Source organism: Ursus maritimus, unplaced genomic scaffold (assembly GCF_017311325.1).
Source record: "Ursus maritimus isolate PB19 unplaced genomic scaffold, ASM1731132v1 scaffold_19, whole genome shotgun sequence".
Lineage (NCBI taxonomy): Eukaryota > Metazoa > Chordata > Mammalia > Carnivora > Ursidae > Ursus > Ursus maritimus.
The window spans coordinates 49044220-49065700 of NW_024424341.1; the positions used below are offsets into that span (position 1 = coordinate 49044220).

General features: G+C 51.8%; 2 protein-coding genes across 2 annotated transcripts; both read left to right on the forward strand.

Annotated features, from left to right (window-relative positions):
• Positions 1-1438: 1438 nt before the first annotated feature.
• KLK6 (kallikrein related peptidase 6) lies at positions 1439-8501 on the forward strand. Its single transcript, XM_008684710.2, has 5 exons — positions 1439-1484; positions 1808-1964; positions 4885-5132; positions 6260-6396; positions 8093-8501. The coding sequence occupies exons 1-5, from the start codon at positions 1439-1441 to the stop codon at positions 8243-8245; spliced, it is 741 nt and encodes a 246-aa protein (XP_008682932.2). The 3' UTR covers positions 8246-8501.
• A 5564-nt stretch (positions 8502-14065) lies between these two features.
• On the forward strand, positions 14066-21033 carry KLK5 (kallikrein related peptidase 5). Its single transcript, XM_040632980.1, has 5 exons — positions 14066-14138; positions 15956-16220; positions 17013-17269; positions 17396-17529; positions 20701-21033. Exons 1-5 carry the CDS (start codon positions 14066-14068, stop codon positions 20854-20856), a joined length of 885 nt encoding a protein of 294 aa, XP_040488914.1. The 3' UTR covers positions 20857-21033.
• The last annotated feature ends 448 nt before the right edge of the window (positions 21034-21481 follow it).

Consider the following 21481-nt stretch of genomic DNA (forward strand, 5'->3'; position numbering starts at 1 on the left):
GCCACAGGACTGTCAGAAAGGGACAAAGGGAAGCTGTTGACACAGCCGCCCGCCTGCCCGGAAAAGAGATTGAGAAACGGAGCTGCTGGGAGCATGGCACTGGGTGCTGGGGGTGGACAAAGCCCGATTGTTTGAGGCCCCTTTCCCCACAGCGCTGGGCCGCACCCCAGCCCAGGGCAGGGGCGAGTGCCAGCTTGGTGACACATGCTTTCTCACTGGCTTGCTGGCTACGGTGGGGACACGGAGGTCGTCAGCACCCACAGAGGGACTTACGGGCAGGTGCGTGAATCACCCCAACCCCACTGACCCATGTGGCCTGGTTTTCAGTGCCCGAAGGCAGCAGACCCAGGAGTCTGCAGGCCTAGAATGCTCACAGACAGAGGTGAGGGGATTCCTGCATGCCAGGGGACACTGTTCGCTTGCCTGGGTGTTGGTCCTCAGATCCCTTCTTGCTCAAGGACCTAGAAGTCTAGGGACTGAGAACAAGCACCCATCTTTCCTCCTTCAGACTCCAAAGTTCAGGTGCCCAGGTCCTTCTCCTGAAGGTCTAGAATTCTAGGCCCCCTCCCCTCCTCCCTCAGACCCAGGAGTCCAGGCCCCCAGTGCACTCAGGGACTGGCGCTCCCCTCCCTGGAAGGCCGGTCAGGGGTCACCAGGAGCAGAGCCACGGGGATATGGGGATGCAAGGAATGTGTGTGGGAGGTCTGGGTGAGGAGGAAAGGGTGGGGCGGCCTCCTGGGGAGACAGGGGTTAAAAGGAAGCACCAGGAGTGTCTGTGGACAGGAACAGCCTCTTCCAGGGAGGCCAGGAAGCCCAGGTGTCTGTCTAGCCTGGGCCCCACAGCCCGTACATCCTCTGCGGTCTGTCTCTCCGGCTCTGGCTCCTGGGCATCCTCTCTGCTTTCAGGGTCCTGTCTCTCCCCACAACTCCCTGCATTCCTGACTCTCTCTGCTCCTGTGTCTGTCTGCCTGTGACACGTGCTGTCCCCATCTCAACCCAAGAACCCCTCGGCCAGGAGTCCTCTGGACCCCCAGGCAGCCAGCCCCCAGCAGGTAAGATCACACTGCACCCCAGAACCTCCAGGTGCGGGGGTGAGTGACACGGTGAGCACAGAAGAAAAATCCCATGGGGAGGGAAGAAGGTCCGGACCCCTCCTGGGCCATCCCCTCCTGTCAGCAGGTAGGCACGCTGGAGCCCAGAGAAGTAAGAGACGCAGAATGTGAACCACAGACCACATGCGTGGTTCTGGGTTCTTACTCAACCTGCCTTCATGGGGCCTTCATGGGAACGGAAGACATGGTTAGCATGACAAGAGGCCAGGGGAAGGATGGAGGTCAAGGGTCAGGAGAGCGTGGAGGCTGGGGAAGGGGAGGATAAGGATGGGCCTTGAGGGGGTCAGAGAGAGGAACTGAAGAGCACTTGGTTTCCCTTCTCAGGAATGGGCATGAAGAAGCTGATCGTAGCCCTGATCCTTATGGCTGCAGGTGGGAAGAAAGGGGATGGGGTGGGGCAGTGGGGGGGGCAGGTAGGGGCTGCTGATGGGAAAGTTTGGAATTGGGGAGGGGGATTCACACAGGTATGGAGGTGGGGTAGGCTTGGAGTGAGGAGGAAGCAGGTGGGGGGCTAGGTTAGGGATGGGGGTGCAGACAGGAAAAGGGTGGGAGGTGGTCTGGAAGGTGGGGAAGAATTTGAGGATGGGGGTGGGGAGGAGATGACCTGGAACAATGGGACGGCATTGGGGTTTACACTGGGGGATTCGCCTGGTGTCTCCAGACCTCCTCCCTGACTCAGACCCTTCCTCTCTCAGCCTGGGCAGAGGAGCAGAATAAGGTGCTGCACGGTGGACCCTGTGAGCAGACGTCTCACCCCTACCAAGCTGCCCTCTACACGTCAGGTCACTTGCTCTGCGGAGGGGTCCTCATTCACCCGCTGTGGGTCCTCACCGCCGCCCACTGCAAAAAACCGTGAGTCTCCATGCCATGAGTGAGGCATGGTTGCCATGGGACCCCGGGGGTGTCTTACAGATTTCAGGCATAAAGTGACACACACATCCCCCTGTCCCAGCATGAGGCCATCTGATAACCAGGTTCATCTGGCCAGTACTTAACTGAGCATTAAATATCCATCAGGCACGGTTTGAGGCCCCGGAGATAGCAGTGAAGAAAACAAGTAAAACTGCTGCTTTTATGAGCTGACCTTCTAATTGGGGAATCAGACAGTGCAGAGCCCTGTAGACAGCGATGGAGTGAAGGATTTCAATCTAAGTGAGGTGGGAAACCACTGGAAAAATTCAGTCAGGGAAGCAGCAGCATCTGATTTACATTTTTAAAAACCATTTCATTTATTTATTTATTTACTTGTCAGAGACAGAGAGAGAGAGAGAGAGACAGAGCACAAGCAGGGGGAGTGGTCGGCAGCGGGAGAAGCAGGATCCCAGCTGAGCAAGGAAAGTGGGCTGGGCAAGGGGAGATGAAGGGATGCATGCACGTAGAATGACCTAGGACGTTGGCTTGGACCAGGGGATGAAGGATAGTTGAAAACTTTGGGAGGTGTTTTGAGACCAGCAGGACTCGGTGATGTGGGATGGAAGCAGCAGGGCTGACCGCCAGGGATTTGACTCAAACGAGTGAATGTTCTGCTGTGTCTCTGTGAGCCAGGGGAGAGGGAAATAGAACCAGTTTGGATATGGGCAAAGGAGTGTCAGCATTTGCTCTAGCCAAGGTGAGTCTGAGATACCAGGGAGACGTCCAAGAAACATGAGGGTAGGTTCCTGGTGCCCAGAGGAGAGGTCAGACCTGGAGGTAAACATCAAGGGGTCATCCACAAATAAGTGGTATTTAAACACAGGACGGGATGAGATCATTCAAAAAGCGGGCATAGGTAGAAAAGCAGAGGGACCAGGTCTAATCCTCAGGGCACTAATGATCACTAGTTAGGTTAACAGTTGCCATTTTGTTCAACGCTAACTATCAGCCCGGCGCTGAGGTAAGCAGTTTATATACATTTCCTGGAATCTCCACAAAAGGGACTCCTGGCCCCATTTTGCAGATGAGAATACTGCTCAGAGAAGTAGTAAGTGGCAACTCAAGTGTTTGGAAATCAACATGTGCCACTTCCTAGTGTGGGGGGAGGGGTCTAATCATGCAAGGTTATGGACTCCAGGACCTCATGATGGTTCCCCCCCCCCCACCCCCGTGCTTGGGGAAACTCGGCTTCACTCCCACTATTCTCATTCATCCATTTGGTGCATATTGATCAAAGCATCTGCTAAGTGCCAGAGCTGGGCAGTGGGGATTCAACAGTGGATGAGAGAAATACACAGTCTCTGCCCTTAGGAACACAGGAGCAGAAAGGCACAGAACGATAGTCATTTAACAAACGAGCCCTCAAAAAATCATATAATTACAAATCACCCTAAGTCCAGTGAAGGAAAAGAACAGGGATGGCTTCCTGAGCGAAAAGAACAGAGTACCTGCTAATTTAGATGGAGGAGGTGTTAGGAAGGACCTTCTGGTGAGATGAAGTCCAGGCTGAGGCATGGAAAACGGGAAAGGGTAGACATAGGAAGAAGGGGGAATGAGCATTCGGAGCAGAAGAAATGCAGAGACAACGTCCCTGAGGTTGAAACGGTCTGGAGTGTTCAAAGAAAGTTACCAGTTCGCAGCAGGGCAGAGGATGGTGGAATGAGTTTTATTCCAAGGGCAATGGGGAGCCACGGGAGAATTTTGAGCAAGGGAGTGACTCTTTGATCCATTTCACAAATATTTGTTGGATGTCTATCATAAATATGATGGACACAGGTCTAGACCCTGAGGATGAACAAGACCAAAATCCCATCTCGATATTCTAGAGCTGTGCTGCCTGATGCTGTAGCCAAAAATGGGCAATTGGCCAATTAAATTTACATTAAGAAAAATGTGATGAGATGACAAATCCAGGAGCCATGCGTCAAGTGCTCAGGAGCAGCCTGTGTCTAGTGGCCACCATATCAAACAGCTGCCTGATTGAGGAAGTTCTATTGGACAGTGTTGCTATGGTAGGAGGAGAGACAATAAAATAAGTAAATATTTAACAACACAAAGATAGTATATCAGATGGTGATGGTAGATTCTTGGATGACAAAGAAAACAGGGAGAAAGGACTTGCCTGGTAGGGTAGATATTTGCATTTTAATTGGATCATCTGGGAAGGCCTCATGCAGAAGGTGATATCTGAAGGAGGTGACTGACAGAGGGAAGAGCCAGTGCAAAGGCCCTGGGGTGAGAGGATGACTCATGCAAGGTGGGAAGCCGGTGTGCCTGGAGCAAAAGGAGAGAGGAAGAGAGTGGGAGGATATCTGAGAGGTGATGGGGGCAGGATGTGCAGGACCTTGTGGGCCAGGGTGAAAACTTCAGCCTTTACTCTGAGTGAGATGGGAGTCATGGAAGGGTTCGGAGCAGAGGAGGGACAAGAGGAGGTGGGATATTTTATGTTGTTAAAATTTCTCTGGTTGTTTTGTGGAGGATAGACTGTGGAGGGGCAAACACAGAAACAAGGAGTCCAGTGAGGTGCTTACTGCCATAGTCCCAGTAAGACATGATGGCTCCAGACCAAAATGGTAGCAGTGGGGGAGGTGAGAAGTGGTCACATCCTGGATATACTTTGGAGAGCCAAAAGAACTTCTGGGCAGCTTGGATGTGAGGCATGAAACAAAGAGAGTCAAGAATAGTCTCCAAGGTTATTCTGGAAGGATGAAGTTGTCCTTTTCTGAGCTGGGAAGATTGTGAGAACAGGCCAGATGGTTCATGGTACACCAGGCCACCCCCATCTCCCTTCGCAGCCCTTTCTGGAGTCTCAGCTGCAGCCCAAGGGCTCCAGGTAAGACCCAGCCCTCCTCTTTCCCAGGAATCTTCAGGTTTACCTGGGGAAGCACAACCTTCAGCAAAGGGAGAGTTTCCAGGAGCAGAGTTCTGTTCTCAGGGCTGTGGCCCACCCTGGCTACAATGCTGCCACTCACGACCAGGATATCATGCTGTTGCGCCTGGCTCGACCGGCCAAATTCTCTGAACGCATCCAGCCCCTCTCCCTGGAGGAGGACTGCTCAGCCAACCACAGCAGCTGCCACATCCTAGGCTGGGGCAAGACAGCAGATGGTCAGTAGGGGGAGGGTGATGGGGAAGCAGGTCAGTGGGGGGCAAGCTATGGAGGAGGTGGGCTAATAGTGAGGACCAATAGGGCAGTGTGTCAGTGGGGAGGATTGGCAAATATGGGAGTTGAGGGAACGAATGAACAGCCGGTGGAGAAAGTAGACCCATGGGTGAATGGTATGGAGAGATAGGCCGTAAGATGAAGGATCAATGAAGAGGGAGGGTCAGTGGGGAGATTCAAATCAAGAAGGAGGCCAATGATGGAAAGGGACCAATCAGGATGCACAGATGATCAAGAAGAGATAATGGAGGAGGGACTAATGGAAGAAGAGAGATTAATAAGGCAGGGCAGCAACTGAAAGATATGAATTGAGAGTGCAAATGGGGTGGAGAGAGATAATGGGGAGGAACCAACTGAGGAAGGGTCAGTGGTCAAGAGGAGTCACTAGAGGAGGGACTGGTGTAGGAACAAGTCCAGTAGGTCAACAGGAACCATGGAAGGTAGTTGGGTCACTGAGTGAAGGGCCAAAAAAGGAAGATGGACCATTGGAAGAAGGGCGAATAGGAAGGGAGAACCTATGGGGGAGGACGGGCTCATTGAGGAAAGGACCAATGAGGGGGGTGGACCTCTGGATTAAGGCCCAATAAGAAGGGAGAACCAATGGAAGAAAATGGGACCAGTTACGAAAGGACCAATGGTCAAGTGTTGGCCAATCAGGATGAATCAACAGGAAAGAAGGGTCCAATGAAGGATGAAAGGGTGGAGGAGAGACTAATAGAAGAGAATCTAGAGGTGAGCTGGAACTACTGAAGAAGGTGGGACCAGTGAAAGAGACAAGTAGAGGCAGGACCTGAGAGAAAGGGAAAACCAATAAGGAATGAGGACTAGTAGAGGAGGGGCAATTAATGAGGAAGACAGGCCAATGGGAGGAAAGAATGATGTAAAGAGGGACCAATCAGGAGTCAGGGCCAAAGGAAATGGGCTTTTATGAATGAAAGACAAATAGGAAGAAGGAAACCAGTGGGAAATAGGGACCAGTAGGGAAGAGAGAACTTAAAGAGGTTGGAAGATCACTGGGGAGGACGTGGGAAGGACAGGCTGCGAAGTTAGCCTGGCCCATCTCTCTCTGCAGGTGGTTTCCCTAACACCATCCAGTGTGCATACATCCACCTGGTGTCCCGTGAGGAGTGTGAGCGTGCCTACCCCAGCCAGATCACCCAGAACATGGTGTGTGCCGGAGATGAGAAGTACGGGAAGGATTCCTGCCAGGTGAGGCCACCAGGACCTTCCCGTTACATAGCCAAGAACAGAGACAGGAAGAGAGAAACACACAGACCCAAACAGAGCTTTACAGAGACATGCTGGGCGAGAATCCCAGGGAGAGAGTCTCAGTTGGACATTCAGAGACACAGCGAGGAGCAGGCAGAGATATAAAGACAGCCGGCAGAGACAGGAAACGCAGAGACAAGCGTAGAGATAGAGAGATCAAGAACCAGAGAGACACAGCAAGGAGGCAGATGGTGTGAGGGAACTGTCCTTCCTCACACAGGGGACTGTCCTGTTGGACATGACCAAGCTCTGGAGGCGGGCGGACCACAGCTGGGGAGAGACAGGGCTCCATCCCCACTCCCAAATGCTTCCTTTAAGTTGGGTTTTTTTGATTCCCCATCATCCACTGGGTCTCTCCTGTTTATGCCAAAATTTACTCCAGTGCATTGACGGACCTGAAGAGACCAATCAAGAGGGAGAAAGAGACAGAGCTAAGAACAGTGATACATAGCAACTTTTCTCTCCCCAGTTTTGTTGAGAATCCATCAGCATCCATACATCAGTGTAGAAGTTTTAGGTGTATAGCGTGATGTTGGTCTTCCGTTTGTGCGGAACGATTCCCGCAGTCAGTTTAGTTAACACCCAACATCCCGTGTAGACTCAATAAGAAGAGAAAGCAAAGCAAAGAAACAGAAAAGAAAAATTTTCGTTCCTTGTGATGAGAGCTCTTAGGATGTATTATCTTAACAACCTTCGTAGATGCCACACAGCGGTGTTGACTACAGTTACCATGCTACACATTACATCCCCGGTACTTACCTTGTAACTGGAGGTTCATTCTCTTTCTTAGGTCTCTTTCTCTCTCCTTCTGTCTCTTTACATGTACATTGGCATATATAAACATAGCTATGATATGAATAGATTTATATAAATATAATGCTTATGTAATACAAATGTAATACCATGCACTCAATGTTTTATTATATATATTTATAAATATATATAAATATATATATTATATATAAATATATATAAATATATTATATTATATATAAATATATAATATATAAATATATATTACGTATATGTATATTTTTTTCTATCTCTCTCTCTGTCTCCACCTCACTCTGGACTTCTGCCTCTCTCCACACCTCTCAGTCTCTGTTCTTCTTCCTTTAAAAAAAATGTTTTTTTAATTTATTTGACACAGAGAGAGCACAAGCAGGGGGAGCAGCAGAGGGAGAGGGAGAAGCAGGCTCCCCCCTGAGAGGGGGGCCCAACACAAGGCTCTCAGTCTCTGCTCCTAGCGTTATTCTTTTTCTTTTCTTCTCTCCACACCTCTCTGGATCTTGGTGTTCTCTATTTCTCTGTGTTTCTGAGTCTCCCTCCCTCAGACTCTCTATTTCCCTATCTGTGACTGTGTGTGTGTCTGTCTCTCTGTCCCCAAGTCTATCCATCTCTGAGTGTCTCTCCCTCTCTACATGACTCTATGTGTCCTTCTGTCTCCCTGTCTGTCTTTCTTTTTTAAAGATTTTATTCCTAAGTAATCTCTACACCCAATGCAGGGCTTGAACTCACAACCCTGAGATCAAGAGTCACATGCTGTACTGACTGAGCCAGCTAGGCGGCCCTGTCACTCTGTCTTTCTTTTCTCTCTGTGTGTTCCTGTAACTGATTCTCTCCCTCTTTCCCACAGGGCGATTCTGGGGGTCCGCTGGTGTGTGGAGACCGTCTCCGAGGCCTTGTGTCATGGGGGAATGTTCCCTGTGGATCCAAGGAGAAGCCAGGAGTCTACACCGACGTCTGCAGATACGGCCACTGGATCCGGAAGACCATTCAGGCGAACTAACCCTGACATGTGACATCTGACTCTTGACCTGTGGCCCCCACTTGTTGGCTCCAGAATATCTCTGACCAAGACTTTGCCTTCCCCCCACCTGCATAGATCCAACCCTTAATGCTTAATAAAAGCAGTGACGTGACCGTACAGATTCACCCTGGTTTTACCCCAGTCCCATCCTTGCATCACGGGGGGCAAGTGGGTACGTGGGCTAAGGTCTTACCCCATCACTAAGAAAATACAGGAACACCCCTTCCAAGCATCTCTCCGTCCCTGGTTATTCCATGGGCTCTACTTCGTCCTACAGGGGAGTGGTCACGAGTCCGGCAAAACCTGGGTTGGAATCTCAGCTCTGCCCCTCGCTGGTTGTGCACCCTTGGGAAGGGCCTCCCCTCACTGTGTAGATGTTCTCATCTGTAAAATGAAGATAATAATAGTAGGTTCCTCATAGGGCGGTAGTTGTCATTGGGAGGATTCAAGATTTCCAACGTGTGAACACATACAACAGTGCCTGGCACACTCGCTTGAGCAATAAAGAGCGGATTTTATTCTTAGCGGTGCTTTTGCTTTTATCCCACGTCTGTCTCTTTCAAGTCTAGATATTCTTAGTTCCCTTTGACTCCTCAATTTCATTTCTCCTCCCCTCCAGGAAGACATCCGTAAGCACTCCACCTTGTGCTAGCCTTCACGGTGGCTCTCTCCCCTAAACCCCTTTTGTAGAGGTGAAAGACGTAGGGGGAGAGGGCTGGGAGACCACACTGTGTGGGTAGGGGGTGGAAGAGAAGGTGGGAGAGCAGAGCAGGGCCTAGATCCCAAAGGACGTCAGACCCCAGGTTGAGAGGATGAAACTTTCTCCTGAGGGCAGTGGGGAGCCATGGAAGGCTTGTGAGCAAGAGCAGCGCTGGGACCTTGTACGGGATGGACCAAAGGGGAGAGACTGGAGGCCAGGGAGGAGGTTGAAGTGACAGTGTAGGGAAAGAAGGGGGCTGAGCTGGGACCAGGTGGTCTGGAGAAGGCGGCTGCCTTTGAGGTCACGGTATGGAGAGGGTTGGGTTGATGACGTTCATGGTCATAGAGGGGACAACCTGTAGAAAGTCCTGGGGATGTGAGAACACCTGGTGTGCCCCAGAGATGGCAAATCAGCCAGGATGGTGGAGCCGGGGTTTGAGGTGGGAGAAGGGGGTGGGATGGCTGGAAGCGTAGGTCAGTGGACGATGGTGCCGACCTTGAGTGCCAGGAAGAAGCACTTGGCCTTGAGAAAACAACAGGGTCCGATCTGCATACTAGAAAGATCTTGCTGCAGTCCATTCGAGGGGACAGCAATGGGCAGGGAGGAGAAGAGGCTGGAGTTCCCCAGAGAAATGAGGGGAGCAGACAGGCCCAAATGGGCAAGGCCCTACGGCTGCTCCCACAGACATGCACCACGCATGGTCCCTAACTGATGTACGTGCCTCTACCCCCAAGGCCCAGGGCTGTCCCTGTCCTCAGAGAAGGGACACTGCATCATCTGTGAGGAAGGCACAATATCTTCTAAGCCAGGGGTCCTCCCAGGAAGGAAGGCAAGGGGGACAGTTAGGGGCTTCCAGATAGAGAGAGAGAGAGAGGGAAAAGACAGCCTTACATAGGGGCTGGATTTAGGAGCAAAGAAATATTTGGGAACAGAGGGAGGATCGGAGACAACAATTCATTAGTTTCGATATTTATTGCAACCATATTTTTGCCCAGGGCAGCGTAGAAAGAAATCAGACTTTATGAAACAGAGCAAACACATCCTAGATGTTTAGGGTCAATCGTGTGTCATTCTGAGACGGGAGAGTTATGTGGTCTGAAGACAGAGGGAGTATTTTAAAAGAACGGAGTCCCTCAGTTGCAAAGATCTCCGGATTTGGAGGAAAAGCACATGTCTTAAGAACTGAAGTAAGGTGAAAGTTGATCAAGCCATGGGATGGAAGGGAGTGGCTGATTTTTATGTGTGTGTGGAAATACTAAGTCATGTGAAGAGCCTGGGCCCGCCTTCACCAATCCTTTCTAAAGGTTTTAGATGGTAAACAGGGCCACGAAATGCACCAGAGTCACCAGGAGGAACCAGTCAACCCCTGTCCAGAGCAAAATCAACTTCAGTTAATGAAGAAAGAATTATCTTCTTTAAGGGATACGACGAATAACAAACACTTACTTAGTACATGCCAGGCACTGGTCTGAGGGCTTTATATATTAACGCATTTAATCTTCACAGCACAACTAAGAACTAAGTACCACTAAGTACTGTTCCAATGTTCCAGATAGGGAAACTGAGGCACAGAGGCTCCGTGATTTGCCCAAAGTTTCACAGAGAGTAGTTGGCCAAGCCGGCATTTTTTTTTTCTTGAAGATTTTATCCATTCATTTGATGGAGAGAGGGAGAGAGAGAGAAAGCACAGCAGGGGGAAAGGCAGGGGGAGAGCGAGAAGCAGGCTCCCCGGTGAGCAATGAGCAATGAGCCCAAGGCGGGGCTCGATCCCAGGACCTTGGGACCATGACCTGAGCCGAAGGCAGTCGCTTAACCGACGGAGCCACCCAGGTGCCCCCCCGCCCCAAGCGGCGTTTGAATGCCAAGGGCTTGGTGCCAGAGTTTCAGGTCCTGACTGCTCGGCTGTAGGGCAGTCCTCTTTCAATTCTGGTACTTTCTCAAGTTAAGCATAGTCATGTTTCAAGGCTTAACATGAATCTTGTTTTTGAAGCAGACTCTCTGCATGCTCGAATGTCTAGGAGAATTTCACCTGCTACAGAGACAATCTCCTGACGTCAGCTTGAAATGCGTCATCGGGCTGTGATTTTTCAGTTGAAGTCACACCAAATTTGTAGCCAGTGCTGGAATACTTGGAAGAATATTACATTGGTCATATTTACACGTGTCATATGCATAGATGTATAAATTCACCTTAATGTTCTGGAAGGTTTGTCTAAAAACTGAAGGGCTTCCAGAAGATTGAATGTGTTGGTTTTAGACATGTAGTTTAGGGGCTCCTGGGTGGCTCAGTCGGTTAAGCATCTACCTTTGGCTCAGGTCATTTTCTCGGGGTCCTGGGATCGAGCCCTGAGCTGGCCTGCTTCTCCCTCTGCCCCTCACCCTGCTTGCTCTCTCTCTCTCTCTTTCAAATAAATCAAATCTTTAAAAAAATAGAAATGTAGGTTACAATGTTTGAAGAGACTTAATTAACTGAGTTTGTAAATGAGACCAAACATTACTGTAAAGATCTAGAATAAAGAGGCATATTAGAATTAAAAGGGTTGCAAGCCAACCTTGAAAGATTAAGGAAGGAGTGGGTTGCTGGATTTGTCACTTCCCTGTGTGCTCTATGAACCCCGATAATCAAAATACACCTCAGAACAGTTTTCTCCCCCCTGTACCCTGAAATCAGCCTAAGGGCTCTGGTTCAGCAGGTGCCCGCTTACAGAAATGAGCAATTCGGCTCGGTTCTGCCCTCAAGGAATGCGAGTTCCACGAGGACAGCAGCATCTCCAGGAGTCCCTGTCCACTTTGTTCACGGGGCCGGGGGGGACCTCAGTCTGGCACACAGGACTGCTCAGGAGAGAGGTGCTGAGTAAATGCTTGGCTCCTATGTCCCAGCGGGTCAGAAACTTGGAGATAGAGTTAGAGAAGGATTCAGAGAGAAAGAAGAGCCCGAATGGAGAAGAAGTCGGGAGAGGCAGCTGCAGATGGCCCAGGACGGGCAAGACAGAAGCCACCTTTTGGGATCCCCACCCAGTGCCCCATTTCCCAAAGGGCCAGGAGCCACCCACCCCCTATCCTGGCCTCTTGGCCTCTTTCCCCATCTACAGGTGGCCCTGCCCAACCCTCTCACCCACGCCCGGCTGCACCAGCCCAGCCAAGTCCTCTGCAGGGGGCCCCCAGACTGAACCCCTACCCCGTTCTGCCCTGTGGCACCAGTCCCAGGGTGAGGGGCAGGAGGAGGGAGGAGGGATCCCTTTGCCAAAGTGGCCTGAGTCTTCTCCACCCCAAATGCAACGCAAGGGAGACAGAAGGACACAAAGATACAGAGATACAGATACTTGCAGCCAGTGACAGGGGGTGGGGGGAGGGACAGAGGGACAGAATGGTGCAGATGCAGAGACAGAAACAGAGGGAGACTGAGAAGGATAGAGTCACAGAGGAAAGAGAGGTAAACAGAGAAGGAAAGGTACAAGAGAGACTCTGAGGTATAGAGACAGAGACTGAGAATCCCAGACACAGAAAGGGAGTGATGGATATGCTCGCTGTCGGTGGTGATGTGTGTCAGAACGCATCAAAACCTGGGGCACCCAGGTGGCTCAGTCGTTAAGCGTCTGCCTTCGGCTCAGGTCATGATCCCAGGGTTCTGGGATCAAGTCCCGCATCGGGCTCCCTGCTCAGCAGGAAGCCTGCTTCACCCTCTCCCACTCCCCCTGCTTGTGTTCCCTCTCTCGCTGTGTCTCTCACTGTCAAATAAATAAAATCTTAAAAAAAAATCTCATCAAATCCTACACATTAAACATGCACAGTTTATCGTACCCCAATTCTACCTCAAAGTGGTTAAAAAAAAAAAAAAGCAGAGGAGAAGTAAAGGAAAATAAGACCAGAATTCTTTTTTTTTTTTTTAAGACCAGAATTCTAAGGTATGTTTGATGTATGCACCACTCAGAAGCATTAAAAAGAGGGGGGGGTGCCTGGTTAGCGCAGTGGTTAAGCGTCTGCCTTCGGCTCAGGGCGTGAACCCGGCATTCAGGGGATCGAGTCCCACATCGGGCTCCTCCTCTGGGAGCCTGCTTCTTCCTCTCCCACTCCCCCTGCTTGTGTTCCCTCTCTCGCTGGCTGTCTCTCTGTCACATAAATAAATAAAATCTTAAAAAGAGAGAGAGAGAGAGAGAATCAAGAGACACAGATAATGGGTGAGGGTTAGAGACACAGAGAAACAGAGAGGGAGGGACAGAGAGAGAGACGCGTGGAGACACAGGGAGAGAGACAGGGATTCCCAAGACAGAAGGTGGAGAGAGAGATCCGAAGGAGACACTTGGTGGGCACGTCTCACGTTGAGATAGACTCAGAGAGATTCAGAGGGAAGCAAACACAGAGATGCAAGCCTGCAAGAGTTTGAGAACAGACAAAGATTGGAAGATGACAAAGTGGGATGGAGAGAGGCAGAGTGAGTGAAGAACACGGAAAATAAAGAAAAATCCAGGCACCAAGAAGAGCGCCCAGAGCTGGTGAGAAGCGTGAGCTCGAGGCTGGATAGAAGGGAGTCCAGGGCAGGGTGGGCCAGCCCCGCGGAGACCCTTCCCCATCCCCCCCCACCCAGGGAAGTAGGGAGTGGCCTTCGGGACTGGGTGGGGGGTGCTCTGGGGGCGGAGGTGGGGGGAAGCAGGAGGAGTGATTGCTGAGGCCTGGCAGGGCGCCTCACTCCCTGGGAATGCGCCCCGGGGATCAGTGGGTGGTTATAACTCAGGAGGAGGTGGCTGCAGGACGGCACAGGCCTGAGAAGTCTGTGGCTGAGCGGGGAGCGGGTTCCCCACCCCCTACCTGGGGGACTCGGCAGGTGAGGCCTGGGGAAGGGGACAGGGAGGGAGAGGGGTCTGCGTCTGGCTCTGGTCTCCGGTGCACCCCTGCTCTCTCTTGATCCTCTCTCTTTGCCCGACTGGAGGGCGCCGGATATCTGCTCCTCTGAAATCTGTAGTCTCTGGGTTGGGGGCAGTGTCCTTGCGGTTCCTTTCTGCCCTGGGAAATGGGGCAGGGAAGGAAGGGAGGTGGGGTAAGGGCCCCCAGAATCACCCGGGCTTCCCTGCCCTCTGTCCTCCCCACAGGGTGCAGTGGCCATGGTTCCAGCAGGACACCCCTGGACGTGGATGGTCGGCGCCCTGATCACAGCCCTGATTCTGGGGGTGACAGGTAACCAGAACCCCTGTTGTGTGCCTGCCGACTAACTGTGGGTGGGGCTGTGGGTGACTGTCTGAGGGACATTGGAGTGTTTGTCCCAGGGAGACTCTGTGATAGGGTACGGCTCCAGGACAGGGTGACTGTGAGTCTGTGTCCGTATTCGTGTCCGGGCGACTGTGTGTGGCTGTGTGCCTATCACTGTGTGTGTGTGGGGGGGGTGCCTGTCCCCACATCAAGTGACTGTCTGTAACAGGTGCACTACCTTGGAGGCTGTGTGTGTGATTGTGGGACTGGGTGTGTGTGCACTTAGGATCGTGTGTGTCTGTGCAGGTCATTGTATGCACGTCATGTGCGTGACCGTGCGTGACCGAAGGTATCTGGAGTTCTTGTCCCTGTGTCACCAGATTGCATGCAACACAAGTGCTTGTTATGGTGCAAACATGCCACTGTGTTTGCAGGTAACGGTTGGGGCTGCGTGACTGCGGCCGAGGGCAGGGCTATGCGTGGCTCTATCTGGGCTGTGCGACAGCTGGAGGTTTTCTATGTCCGCGTGACAGTGACTGCGTGTTTATAGGGGACTGTCTGTGTGATGGGGCAGCGGTGTGGGTGGAGTTTCCGTCCCTGCCTTAAGGGATTGGGCGTGCTGAGGTGGCTGTCACTCAGACGGTGGCTGTGCGAAGACGGATGATGCCAGGTCACATGCGCTGTGCTCTCCCGGGCTTACTGAGCATAATACTGTCACCGTGCCCACGTGCCTGTGTGCAGAGGAGCGGTGCTGGTCTCTGCAGACGCGTACACGTCCCTGAGACACTGCGTGCGTGCCTTAGAGCTCGGGACTGTGCGTGTGTGCTTATCGGTGACGGCAGTTGCGTCCGTGTTTCCAGGAGCGTGTGCGCCAGGGCTTGGCATCTGTGGGTCATCAGCAAGAATAGGAACGAGTACACGGACTATGGGGGACTGGCGATGGAGTGGGGTGTCTGCGTCTGTGTGTAGGGGGGAAGGTATTGACAGGAGGATTCAGGAGGTACCTTCGTGTTTGAGAATTTAAAAAATCAGTTCTGCTCTGTCGACACCGCCACCGGGCCCCTCTAGCTGAGCACTTTCCTGGTTCTGTTCCCCCAACTCTCCCTCCGCCCTGGGGCTCTGACTCTGCCCGCCTTTTCTCAACCACACTGCTACTCCAGACTTTATCCACAGTCAGGGTCCCCTTGGGCAGTGCACCCCCCACCCCCGCAAGCCAGGCCCCACCTCGATGGCTCTCCCCATTTGGGCCACGGTCCACTTCCGGTCCTGTCTACCCCTCCTAAAACCCGGTCCCTACCTCCTGGCCCTAAGGCAGGGCTCTTTATAGACTCGATCTCTCCACGTGACCCTGGCCTCTCAAACTGCCCCCTCCGGCCCCGACCTCACTCGCTGAGGCCTGACCCCACTTCTTGAGCCGAGGTCCCACCACTAAAGCCCTGGTCACGGGCCCATTCCTAGGCTCCAGCCCCTGAACCTTGGCTCCGCCCCTGGGATGGTCCAACTTTACCTTCCTTGGCCCCGCCCACTGAGCTCTAGCCCCTCCCAGGAACCCTGAAGTGCATCAGAGTTCCGTAAACCCCTGATCCCGGACTCTTTCCTTGAGCTCTAAGCCTTGCCCCTCTTCACAGGTCTTACCCTTAGACTCCAGACTCCGCCCCTAAAGCCCTGGGCCCGACCCCTCCTCGTTATAAGAGTCTTTACGGGGTCCGATGACCTCTGGAGGGTCCCACCTCTTGGATCTAAGACCCACCCCCTGAGCCCAAGCTCCGCCCCGATCCCAAGCCCCGCCCGTTTTCTGCCCCCAGAGCCTGTTCTTGCAAATGATGTTACCTCCTGTGAGAACCCCTCCGACCCTGGGCCCTCTGGAAGCACCCGGGACACTGGAGCTGGGGCCGAGGAGGACACCAGGGCAGAGGAGGGCAGCAGCAGCCGCATCGTGAATGGGACCGACTGCGAACTGCACGCCCAGCCGTGGCAGGGGGCACTGTTGCTGCAGCCCAACCAGCTCTACTGCGGGGCCGTGCTGGTGAACCCGCAGTGGCTGCTCACAGCGGCCCACTGCTGGAAGCCGTGAGTGGGGCTCCAAGAGCAGGGCTGGACAGGGCAGGGGCGGGGTGCAGGGGCGTGGAGGTGAGTGTGGGGCGCGGATGAGAAAGGGGTGCAGTTGGGATGGGATCAAGGATGGAGTTGGGGTGGAGAGTGGGGTTAGACTGGGGAGAAGGTTGTGGTAGCGGGGTGGGAGTTAGAGATGCGGTGGATTTGGGGTGAGGAGTGTGTATGTCGAGTGGTTGGGAATGGAGATGTGATTCAGAGTGGCTTTCGAGTTTGGGGTGAGGTAGGGCAAGATGAAGGTGGTGTTAGGATTGGAAATAGCTGTGGGGTTGAAGATGGCGTTGGGATTAGCTTTACGAATGGTACTGGAGATGGCTGGATTTGGAGTTGGGGATGCATGTGTTGATGGGTTGGGGGTGGGTGAAGAATCAGGGCGAGGGTCAGGGATGGGAATGGGTTGGCTGTGGGGCTGGGCAGGCCTATGCTGATGGTCTGGAACGGAGATGCCATCAGGAGAATTGGAGATGGGTGGAGATCCACGGGGATGGGTTAGGTCTGGGGGCAGAAATGGATGTAGGATTGAGGATGGGGTTGGGATGAAAGTTATGGGGGGGTTGGAGGTGGTTGGATTTCAGGTTGGGGTGGTTAGATCAGGGCTGGGAATGCAGATGTGGTTTCTGTGTGGCGAAAGGATTCGGGTTGGGGATGGGATGGGGTGGAGTCCGGGTTGGGACTGGATTTGGGGTATGCTCGGCACTGCATATGGGCACAGGGGTCGGGGTGGCTGGTAATCTGCACCATCTTCTATAGATTTTACAGAATTCGTCTCGGCCACCATTCCCTGTCGCCCATTTATGAAGCTGGACAGCAGTTGTTCAAGGGGATCAAATCCATCCCCCATCCTGGCTATTCCCATCCCGGCCACTCCAATGACCTCATGCTCATCAAACTGAACAGAAAAATCCGTGAGACCCAGGCCGTTAAGCCCATCAACATCTCCCCCCACTGTCCCACGGCTGGGACCAGATGCCTGGTTTCTGGCTGGGGAACTACCAGCAGCCCGCATGGTGAGCGTCCGGGTCCCTCTTGATGCCCACCCGTGTCTGCCTTCTCCCCCTTCTCTGCCTCCGAGCACTACCCCTCCCCATCCTTCTCCGTTGCTCACGGTGGCCCCCTCTGTGTGTTTCTGACAGTTAAATTCCCCAAAGTCCTCCAGTGCTTGAACATCACCGTGCTAAGTACCAGCAGGTGCAGGAAAGCCTATCCAGGACAGATAGATTCCACTATGTTCTGCGCCGGCGACAAGGCGGGCAGAGATTCCTGCCAGGTAAGACTCAGGACTTCGGCATTCATGCTGCGAATACACCCCAAGTGCCAACTGTGTAAGCTGAAAGCTTGCTAAGGGCTGGGAACACAGCCCTGGCCAGGAGAATTATAATGTGAGTCATACATGTCATTTTAAATTTTCCAGTAGCTACATTTTAAAAAGTGAAAAAGAAGCAGGTAAAGTTAGCCATTTGAATAATAAGTTCTATTTAACCCCATGTATTCCAAGTAGCATGATTTCAAAATGTAGTTAATATAAAACAATTATAAATGAGATATGTTACATTCTTTTTTTTTTTTTAATAGTAAGTCTGTGAAAGCCAGTGTGCATCACATGACAGCATATCTCAATTTGGGCTAGCCATGTTTCAAGCACTCAAGAGCCCCGTGTGACTACTGGCTATCATATTAGACAGCACTGGTCTAGAGGGAGAGACCGAGTCTGCTTTATATGGTTGGGCAGGTTGTGCACTGCATACAGATATCACAGCTAAGGGGGCAATCTTCATGTAATAGACATCACAGTGTTGTCTATTTATTTTAGCAAATTTCAAGCAGATGGCAGGTAAATATCTTGTTCCAACAAAATCTATAGTATAAAAGTGTTCTGACAAATGCTAGTAAACTGTCTTGAGGAAGGAAAACAAAAACCTTTGCCAAGTATTTGAAAAAAGAGAATATTAAAAAAGAGGCTTGATTGCAAGCTTGTTGGAAAGGCTGGAGGGGCAAAAAGGTAAAAAACCCCAATGGTCAGGGCGCCTGGCTGGCTCAGTCAGAAGAGCGTGCCATTCTTGATCTCAGGGTTGTGAGTTCAAGCCCCACATTGGGTGTAGAGATTACTTAAAATAAAATAAAAAATAAAAAAAAATTTTAGGGGCGCCTGGGTGGCACAGTTGTTAAGCGTCTGCCTTCGGCTCAGGGCGTGATCCCAGAAACCTGGGATCGAGCCCCACGTCAGCCTCCTCTGCTGGGAGCCTGCTTCTTCCTCTCCCACTCACTCTCCCTGCTTGTGTTCCCTCTCTCACTGTCTGTCTCTCTCTGTCAAATAAATAAATAAAATCTTTAAAAATAATTTTTTTAAAGCCCTAATGGTCAAGAAAATGCATAAACGGGGTAATTTCAGGGAATGATAAAAAGCATGCAGAAAATAAAACATAGTTTTATGATAGTGAGTGACGAGGGGCAATATTCAAAAGGGACTGAAGACTGAATGATGCAAGGGAGCCAGCCTTGCAAAGGTTAAAGGAAAGAAAAGCATGTGCAAAGGCCCTGAGGCAGGGAGGAGTTTGGCTGGCTCAATGGACAGAAAAAAACAGAACGTTTGGGGGACTGAGTGGGGGGAGTGGATGCAGTTAGAGTTGAGCCTGGAGAGATGGGTGGGGGCCAGTGTTCAACAAATATTCCTTGATTCCCAATACAGAGCTTCTCTATGTCCTCATGGAAGCTCTATCTGTTAAGGATGACAGAAATTAAAATTAAACTGTTGCAGGGATCAGGATCCTTCCCTGTATTCAGGCCCTCAAGCGTTCTAGAAGGATGTAAACTAAGGCTCTCTCTGCTGGCAGGACGAACACTTCAGTGCTAAGTAAGCTATGGCCTCAGACAGCACTCCTGTCCCATTCTGATGGCTGGGAAAGGGTCCCTCCCCCCAAATTTTACAAACCTGAGGATTATAGCAACTTCCTGACATCATCCCTGTCCCCATGCAATAAGGAAACACACACATCCGGATAGAGGTGTGGGCGGAGGGATTTTTATCAGAAGAAAGCACATCTCATTCAAATGTCAGCATTTGTCAAAAAGATTTTTATTTTTAATTAATCTCTACCCTCCCCCCCACATGGGGCTCAAACTCGACCTCGAGTTCAAGAGTAGGGCGGTCCACCAACGGAACCAGCAGGTGCCCCTCAAATGTCAGCATTTAAAACCATTTAGCTTTTCGGGAGCCAGGCTTAGCCCTTGTTTTTCATTTTGCAGACCTCAGTTAGCTTTTCAAACCAGCCTGTGGTCAGGGTGTGGCCACTCAGAGCAAAAAGTAATAACACTAATACTATAATAATAATAACGCGGGACCCTGCTTTCTGTGGTTCACATCCATCAGCTCATTAACTCACTTCATCATTATTATTATTTTTAAAGATTTTATATATTTATTTGACAGAGAGAGACACAAGCAGGGAGAGTGGGAGAGGAAGAAGCAGGCTCTTAGTGGAGGAGCCCGATGCGGGGCTCGATCCCAGAACGCTGGGATCACGCCCTGAGCCGAAGGTAGACGCTTAACGACTGAGCCACCCAGGCGCCCCTCACTTAGTCATTATTATTAGCTCTATTTTACAGACGAGGAACCAAGCTCGGGGCAGTTAACCAACTGCCTCTCAAAGGAAACTCTGCCAGGATATTAAACAAAATATAACGAGAAAAATCAAATGGCAAGAAGGTTGAAATTTAGAGGTGCGGGCAGGCAGGCTCTTTTGCCTTGAAACTGCTAACAGGGAAAGAAGTCGGGCTCTGGATTTCTTTATAACTGATACTAGTATCTTGCATAAACATACGTAAGAAATGACGGTAAAGACTGATGAGTGTTATTATAAAAGGGTAGCTGCAGGAGTTTGGGGAGATAAGGACGGGCACCCCAAGGAAGCAGTCCTCAACCTGCCCGCCCCCGGGGGACACAGGACAGTGCCTGGCGATAGTTTGGGTTGTCCCGGCCGTGCCTGGGGGAGGAAGGGGGTGCCGGGCATCTAATGCATAGAGGTCAAGGATGTTGGTGAACGGCTTGCAATGCACAGGACGGCCGCCACAGCAAACAGTGATCTAGACCCAGTGTCAGTCGTGCCCAGGGTGAGAAAGCCTCACCCTTCAGGGGCCAAGAGCTGCCTCTCTGCAAAGGTGAGGTGTTAGGCACAAGACGGATTGATGGCAAGGGTGGGCGAAGAATGAGGAAGGGAAAGGAAGCCATGGCAGGTGTGGTCAGCAGAAGAAATACGGTGTTCAAAGGCTGGATGAGAGAAAGACAAATAGGGACACAGAGACCTAGTGAGGGAGACACACAGAAGAGGTGGCATTGCGGGGAGAGGACCAACGGAACTCCTGCCGCCCTGGCCCTTCTTCACCTGTGTGTCTCCCTCCCTCCCCACATCTCTGCCTCTCTGAGCTCCTTTCTCCTCCACAGGGTGATTCCGGGGGGCCTGTGGTCTGCAATGGCTCCCTACAGGGCCTCGTGTCCTGGGGAGACTTTCCCTGCGCCCAGCCCAACAGACCCGGCGTCTACACCAACCTCTGCCAATTCACTAAGTGGATCAAGGACACCATCCAGTCGAACTCATGAGGCATCCCAGGACCCCACATTCTGGTGTGCCCCACCCTCCGCCGTCCTCACTCCTGCAAGGACCATGACACTCTCTCCAGCGTCTCCCCAAGACTCCTGGAATCAGGGCCCCCCCTTCCCCAGCCCTGGGCTGACCCTGTCTTTCCAGTCAGGTCCTAGAGGCAGTTTCCCAGAAGAACCAAGGTGTGGGCTGCCCCTCAGTTTCCCCCACGCTTCCTTCCACAGCCCCAGAGGCTACCCTTGTTCTGCAGCTTTGACCCAAATTTGGTCCCAGAAATAAAGCATCTGAGGAGAAGCGGGCTGTGTATGTGGTGTTCCCCACCCCCTGAATGACCAGGCAGCCAGGAACAAGTCACTTCTCCCCTCTGCACTGCCGCGTGTGCTCTTTGGGGGTCTTTCACTTGCAAGAAACAGAGATCCACGCAAGCTGCTTTGCATTTTCTTCACAAATATTGATCGAGTGAGTATTTTGTGAAAGGAAGTTTAACAATTTCCTGCCTCACAGAGCTCCTGTTCTCCTAGGGGAAGGCCGACAGTAAAGAGGCAGATGAATGGGTTACATACGATATGAATAAAATGAGCACAGAGCAGGAGGCAAGGGGACTGTTGGGGCCTATTTATACTG